General features: G+C 35.5%; 1 protein-coding gene across 1 annotated transcript; it reads right to left on the minus strand.

Annotated features, from left to right (window-relative positions):
• Positions 1-4366: 4366 nt before the first annotated feature.
• LOC122065529 (secreted RxLR effector protein 161-like) lies at positions 4367-5164 on the minus strand. Its single transcript, XM_042629328.1, has one exon. The coding sequence runs from the start codon at positions 5162-5164 to the stop codon at positions 4367-4369; it is 798 nt and encodes a 265-aa protein (XP_042485262.1).
• Positions 5165-7966: the final 2802 nt, after the last annotated feature.

Raw genomic sequence — 7966 nt, forward strand, 5'->3', positions numbered from 1 at the left:
GAAAAAAATCAAATCTCTTCATGGTCCGAGGGGTGCTCTAGTTCCAATCCATTTTGGTTTTTGCAGATGATGTTTTCATTTTCATGAATGTTGGTCTTAGGTATGTCAAGAATTTACATCTCTTTTCCAAAAAGTATCAGCTGTACTCAGGTCAGATTGAGATTTATTTGAGAAAAATATAAAGTAGTCATTGGAAATATTAATCGGGCTAGGAAATCTCAACTTGCAAATATCCTCAGTTTTTCAAAGTGTCGATGTCCTAGCAAATGCCTTGGGATAGATCTAAAAGAAGAGTTGAAAATGAGCTTATTTTTGCCCTACTGAATAATTCAATGCCAAATTTTCGGATAGGAAAGGCAAACTCATTTCTCAGACTGGAAGGATTCAACTAGTAATATTTGTTGTTTCGAACACTATTGTTCATAGTTTTTCAATATAGTGATGGCCTTCATCTCTTATAAAATTGATGAAAGTTGGATGTGTAATTTTATCTGGTCTAGAGATCTGGAGCAATCTAAAGTTATTACAATCAAGTGTGATGTAATGTGCAAACCTAAAGGTGAAGGAGGTCTTGGCATTCGAAGGTTGCATGGGGTAAGTGTAGCCTTGTTATACAAACTCTGTGTTATGGTGTGAGTTCAGGGGCTGAGGTTCAAGGACAGGAATGAAGAATAAAACCGGCTATTTCGAGGATAGCTACCTCCAAAGAAGAGATGAGAACCAAGCAGATTATATTCATTTCATATCCCATACACCCTTCTTCCCCACCTTATATAGCCACTAACTAATCAATTATCAAAATGAGAGAACTCCCCTAATAGAATTCACAGACTTCACGTGGTATGATCCCCTACATAAGATCATGCCAAATTGATGGGCGTTTCTCAACCTTTGGGAGCATTGTGCTGATGTTGTTGGATGGGTCCCCAGAGCCATGTCATCTGATGATGTGTCATAGGCATCTTTATCACTTTGAATCGTATCACAACTATTTGCACTTACAACTTCTTCAATTGGGATGAGATTACAATCAGTGAGGTTCCCTTTTATGGGGAGATTCTACATACATTGGCTAATGTAGATCATTTATTAATTGTATCAACCATGTGCTTTCCTGTGCTGCCATTACTGTTGGTCTATATTCTTCCTATGTGGTTGATAGAAATACAATTGATATTGCTTGCTATACTAAGAGATTGCTCCTGATCCAAGACTGGATGTATATCAAGTCCTTGATCTTTTCGTGTCTAAATCACCAGCATAATCAGAATCATATTACCCAAATAACTCAAACATTTCTCCTTTCGATATATGAGACTAAAAACAACATTTCCCTTCACATATCATAAATACGATGAATTGCTTCTAGATAAGGCTTATTTGGATTCTGCATGAAACAACTCACAAGGTCAATTGTAGAAGTGATATTAAGTAGAGTTATTGTCAAATAAATCGGACTTCCTACGAGTTTATTGTACATAGTCGAATTTTGCAAAACATCTCTGTCATCAACACTGAGTTTACTATTGACCTCTACCAACATAGAGATATACTTCCAGTTGTTCATAATGTACTTTTGTATGAGATTTCTTGTGTATTTTTGCTAACAGAACAACCCTTCCTTTACTCGATCAATCTCAAGTCCAAGAAAATACTTGAGCTCCCTGAGCTCCTTCATCTGAAATCATACGATAGATTCTCTATAATCTGATGATTTTCATCATCTCCTGTGATGATTCATCTACTTAAACGAGCACGATTTATACCTTACCATTTTGAGTTCTTAGGAACAAGCTTGAATCTGTAGGTGTAATGAGTGTCCACTTTGAACTAAGAACCCAACTATCTTTTCGTACCACACGTGTGGTGCCTGCTTCAATCCATATAATTATTTTCGTAATTTGCACACATAGCTTTGTCAGTCTTGACATTTGAACACTTGAGGTTGCTTCATATAAATTTCACGGTCAATCTCTCAATGAATAAAGGCGTTCTTCACATCCATTTGCCATCTTGTCCATGACTTGCTTGCTACAAGTGTCATCAATAGCCATACGGTTGTAATTTTGGCAACCAAACTACAAGTGTCATAAACATAATTGCAAGAGATTGGCTTAATTTCCTCAAGCTTTGGAACCAAGTTCAAATTTTGATTCTGATTTAGTGGCAAAAATTCTTCTTCCATTGCCTTTGGCCACTCTCTGCTCTAGCATGCTTTATAATATGTAGCTAGATCCTATATATTGACTTCTTCACTAAAAGCAGCATCAACATATTTTGGATTTGGCTTTCTCACTCCAGCCAATCGTTGAAGTTCTTGACTAAATTCTTCTTCAGACTCTTCAAACTGATTTGGTTGAAGTTCTTCTGGTGTTCTCAATTGATGGGTGCTAGTTTGCCATAATTTTAGGGATTTCTCCTATGCTCTTGATGAAGTCCATAGCTTTCTCCATTGGACTGAACCGTGATAGACTAGCTTTTCGCATCCCATACCTGGCCTCAACTATGGCTATAAAGGTTGGTTGCTATATCTTACAACAAGAAGGCATCGATTGGGAAGTTCAAGGGATGGAGATCCACGATCATTTACTTCTGGTGGATTTTCAGTAATTTCTTGCCAAACTTCTCTCTTAATATTTTCTTGAAATTCTACAAATTTTGTGAAAACTTCTGCTTTTCTACTTTTTCTTTTAAAAAAAAATGCCAAGTACCTTGAGAAGTCATTGATGGAAGTTAACATATGTTGCATTCCTCTGATTGAAGATTTCTTCACTCGACCAAGCACATCAAAATGAATAAGCTCTAAAGGTTTCTTGTCTTTGTACATGGATTGATTCTACGATAATTTGTGTGCCTTCCCAAATTGACACCCAGCACATATCATATCAGTCCAAACTTCCAATTGTGGAAGACCTTTCACCATAAACTTGGCCATAATTACTTTCAGTTTGTGGTTGCCAACTTATCCTAGTCGAGCATGCCACATATATACAGCCTCACTGCATCTAGTCTTCTTTATGTATCTCAGTGGACATCACATGATATTACACTAATAATAGATTTTTCTTCATACCTAGGCCAGGCACATGATACGTAGGAATGCAACCCTAAAACGATGTAGAAAAAAATGGAAAACAAAAACAAACAATGCACATAGATTTACAAGGTTTGACAATCTCTGCTTCACCATTAATGGAGAGTAGGGTTACCACAGTTATAGCATTCAACGGCTTTGCATGTTGAATCTCTGGGTTGCCAATTGGACTCATAGCTGCTCTGATGAGCTCCCTTACTGAGAGCTTCTCTCCTTTTAGCCATTTGACAAAGTAGCTTCTTTGTCAAGGCTGCCTCTCCATTGATTGCTAAAGAGTGCTTCCTTTTGATCTTTCATTGACACTCCTGCCATTTTTCAGGCTAGAGTTTCTTGTTTTGCTAGAAAAATCTCTAACTCTAAAAGAGACAGTTGAGTCAGCCAACCACATATCGATGTCATGAATTTAATATATTCAGGTTTGAGTCCACGAACAATAATGGCTCATCTCATCCTTAACGGATATTATTCCTACTAATAACAACAGATAGAATCTTGCCATACAATCATTGAATCATAAAATTAAACTATATGAATCGACGCATACCATTCACCATCGACTGTGAAGAATTTGTCACCGTTATATTCTTCCCGTATCTTTATTCCTACAATTTCAATCACAAACAGAATGGATCCTCTAGGTTTCTCCCACTAGCTCCCCTTAATGCTCTCTTGGTGATAGAGTCAATAATGAGATTGATGTTAGGGTAGGAGGAAGACCTAGAGTCCTATTAAATAAAGTTTTTGCACCCTCCCATCAAGGTGTGCCAAATAGGGTAAGACTCTTTTCCCTAATTAAACGAGGAGTGGATTTTCTATTTGGAATCTAATTCTATGAGATTAGTATTGGTCAATTATCTAATTGGTATATGGGACAATAATAGAGAATATTCTTACAATCTTCCACTTGAACCATATGACCATCTAATAACAATCTCAAACATAATTTGGATTCTAACATCATACTATAGTATTTGAAAGTAAACCCAACAACTTTATGTCATCACAATCATAATACCATATTTGAACAAAACTACTAATGTGGATCATGGCAGTTATACATCATATAACGACATACTCCCTTCCATAATCACAACACTAATAACCTCATCCAAACAGGTGCAAAAGTAGGGAATAGACTAAAAAAGTCTATAACTAAATGGTCCAACATAATATCTCACGTATATTAAATAAAATGTGTACACACAATAATAAAGTGAGAAATATTCTGAAACAACAAATATTATGATCATTTAAATAAATAAGTAAAAATGTCTAACATAATATAACCATTACATCAACTTTACATAAACCCATGTCCATTATAAGATCTGTAAAGTGTTTAGGCGCTAATGCCTTGGTCATAGGATTAACAATCATCAGACTTGTCTTGATGTGTGTAATAGACACTTCTTGTTTCTGAACTAATTCCTTCACAAAATTGTATTTTATTCCAATATGCTTTGCTCTACTTGAATGCTTATCATTCTTGCAGTAATATAAGGCAGCAACATTGTTACAATACATTCTCAACGACTTCGAAATGGTGTCGACAACCCGAAGCCCTGAGATAAAGTTTCGTAACCAAATTGCCATAGATGTGGCCTCAAAGAATGCCACAAACTCTGCTTCCATAGTAGAAGTAGAGACACAAGTCTGTTTCTTAGACTTCCAATATATCACCCCACCAGCAAGTAGAAAGATGTATCCTGGTGTAGATTTCCTACTGTCGAGGCATCCTGCATAATTAGAGTCTGAATATCTGATCACTTCTAACTGATCAGATGCTCTGTAAGTAAGCATGTACTCCCTAGTCCCCTTTAAATACCTCATCACTTTCTTTGCTGCAACCCAATGATCTATGCCAGGATTACTCACATATCTGCCTAACATACCAATAGCAAAACTGATGTCTGGACGAGTACAAGTCATTGCATACATAAGATTCCCTACTGCTGAAGAATAGGGAATATCCTTCATTTGTGCACTTTCCAGATCATTCTTTGGGCACTGATTTAGACTGAAATTTTCTCCTTTGATAATGGGGGAAACACCTGATTTGCAATTCATCATGCCATATCTTTTCAAAACTTTATTAATATGAGTTTTCTATGATAGCATAGAATCCAACGAGATCTATCATGAAATATCTTAATGCCGATAATGAAAGAAGCTAAATCTATATCTTTCATTTCAAAGTTCTTAGAAAGAAAGGCCTTTGTATTACTCAACAAACCAAAATCATTACTAGCAAGTAAAATATCATCCACATATTAGATCAGAAATATAAATTTACTCCCACTAAGTTTTAGATATATACACCTATCAAAGGTGTTCTCAACAAATCTGAATGAAACAATGATGTAGTTAAATTTAATATACCACTGTTTGAAAGCTTATTTAAGTCTGTATATGGATTTCTTAAGTTTACACACTAGATTTTCTTTTTCTTGATCACTAAATCCCTCAGGTTGGTTCATGTAGACTTCCTCATCTAAATCCCCATTTAAAAATGCAGTTTTCACATTCATTTGGTGAAGCTTTAGATCATAATGAGCTACTAATGCCAATATGATTCTCAGAGAATCCTTCTTAGAAATAGGAGAGAATGTTTTATGGTAATCAATGCCTTCTTCCTGAGTGAATCCCTTTGCAAACAGTCTAGCTTTATGTCTCTTAATATTACCCTTCGAGTCGCGTTTGATTTTAAATACCCATTTACAACCAATCACCTTAAAGCCTGTTGGTAATTGAATGAGATCCCAGACATCAGTCACTCATGGACTTCATCTCATTTTTCATGGCATCTACCCATTTAAGAGAATCATTATCGTTTATGGCCTGTGAAAAGGTTAACGGGTCATTCTTGATTCCAATATCAAACTCTGATTCTTGGAGATATACTATATAATCATCAGGAATAGCAGACCTCCTAACCCTCTGAGATCTTCCTTGAATTTTCGGTTGAGAAACATTTATAGTATTGTTAGTGGTAACTACATCATGGAGTGATACATCTTTAATAGTTGTGTTGTTCCATAGGATCATTTTCAATAGTTACCTATGGGACAACATCATCATAATGAATATGTACATCTTCTATAGTTTGTTGTTCCACAAGATCATTATGAACAGTTACCTGTGGAACAACAATATTATTATGATGTACATAAGTCAATAAGAAAATTTGATGTTCTTCAACTACCACATTACGTGGTTTCTCACTCTCGCTAATGTTACCATCTTCTAAGAATCTAATAGTTCGAGTTTCCATAATTCTGGTACTGTGTGTGGGTGCGTAAAACCTGTAACCCTTTGACCACTGACAATAACCAATAAAGTAACAACTTATGGTTTTAGGGTCAAGTTTTCTTTTATGTGGATTGTACAATCTAGCTTCAGCCGGACAACCCCATACATGTAAATGCTCTAAACTAGGTTTCCTTCCATTCTATAACTCGTAAAGAGTTTTAGGAACTGACTTACTAGGAACCCGATTCAAGATATACACAGCTATCTTTAATGCTTCGCTCAACAAGAATTCAGGCAATGAGGAGTTGCTCATCATGCTACGTACCATTTCTGTGATGATATGATTGCGTCTTTCTGCAATCCCAATTTGTTCAAGTGTTCAAGGAGTTGTGTATTCGGGGGTTATACCCTTCAACTTAAGGAATTGAGCAAATGGTCCTTCACTTTGCTCTACATCAATATGTCTACCATAATATTTACCTTCTCTATCAGATCTCCCAGTTTTAATATTTCTGTGAAACTTATTTTCGATTTCAGCACAGAACACTTCAAAAGCATTCAAAGCATCAGATTTTTCTTTTAATAAGTAGATATAACAGTATCGTGAGCAATCATCAATAAAGATGATGAAATATTTTCATCAGTTATACAAGGATCAAAATGACCACAAATGTTAGTGTGTATCAAGTCCAGAAGTGAATTGTCCTTTTGATAGCAACTTCATTTGTCTTAGATTGCTGACCTTTGATGCAATCTATACAAGAGGTGAAGTCAGCAAAGTCTAGATTTGATAATATTTGATACTTCACTAACGTCTCCATTCTAGGTCTGGAAATATGACCTAAATGTATATGCCATAGGGATGAGGATCATCATTGTTGAATTTATGCTTTGATTCAACATTCACATGTAGTGCAAAAATAGATTTAGAAAAATTAGAATCCAAATTAAGTTTATAAAGACTATCACATAAATATCCAATGCAAACTAAATTGGTGTCTTTAAAAACGTTTACAACCTTATCACCAAAAGTAAACTTAAAACCTTCACAATTAAGTTTCGATAATGAAACTAAATTTTTAGAAATAAAAGGAACATAAAGAGTATCCATAAGGTCCAACTGGAGTCCGGTGTCCAAAATGAGTCTATAAGTGCCGATGGATCGAACTTCAGACTCTTGCTGGTTTCCCATGTAGACGTCGCTCTCACTTTGATTTGGTTTTCGAGTTGTTAGAAAGCCTTGCATAGAATTAGAAATATGAACAGTTGCTCTTGAATCAATCTACCAAGTATTACAAAGAACATTAACAACATTGGTTTAAAAACATATTAGGATAGAATCATTACCCTTCTTTTCGAACCAAGTCTTGCGTTTCTAACAGTCTTTTTGAAGGTGTCCTACTTTCTTATAGAAGAAACACTTCAATTCGTCTATTTTCTTTTTATTGTCATCAGACTTTAGATTGGAGGATTTCTTTGATGCATTGTTCTTTTTAAAATTTTCTCTTTTCCTTTTATTCTGGTTGGATACAAAATTGACCACCTAGCCTCCCTCGTCATTAAATATCCTTTCCTCTTGGACGCACATACTCTGAAGTTTATTCAGAGTCCACTTATCTTTAT

The sequence above is a fragment of the Macadamia integrifolia genome, unplaced genomic scaffold, assembly GCF_013358625.1.
Source record: "Macadamia integrifolia cultivar HAES 741 unplaced genomic scaffold, SCU_Mint_v3 scaffold205, whole genome shotgun sequence".
Classification (NCBI taxonomy): Eukaryota; Viridiplantae; Streptophyta; class Magnoliopsida; order Proteales; family Proteaceae; genus Macadamia; species Macadamia integrifolia.

Bases quoted from the DNA above. Each gene is read 5' to 3' on its own strand.
- LOC122065529 (XM_042629328.1), bottom strand. From the start codon at position 5,164: ATGATGAATTGCAAATCAGGTGTTTCCCCCATTATCAAAGGAGAAAAT.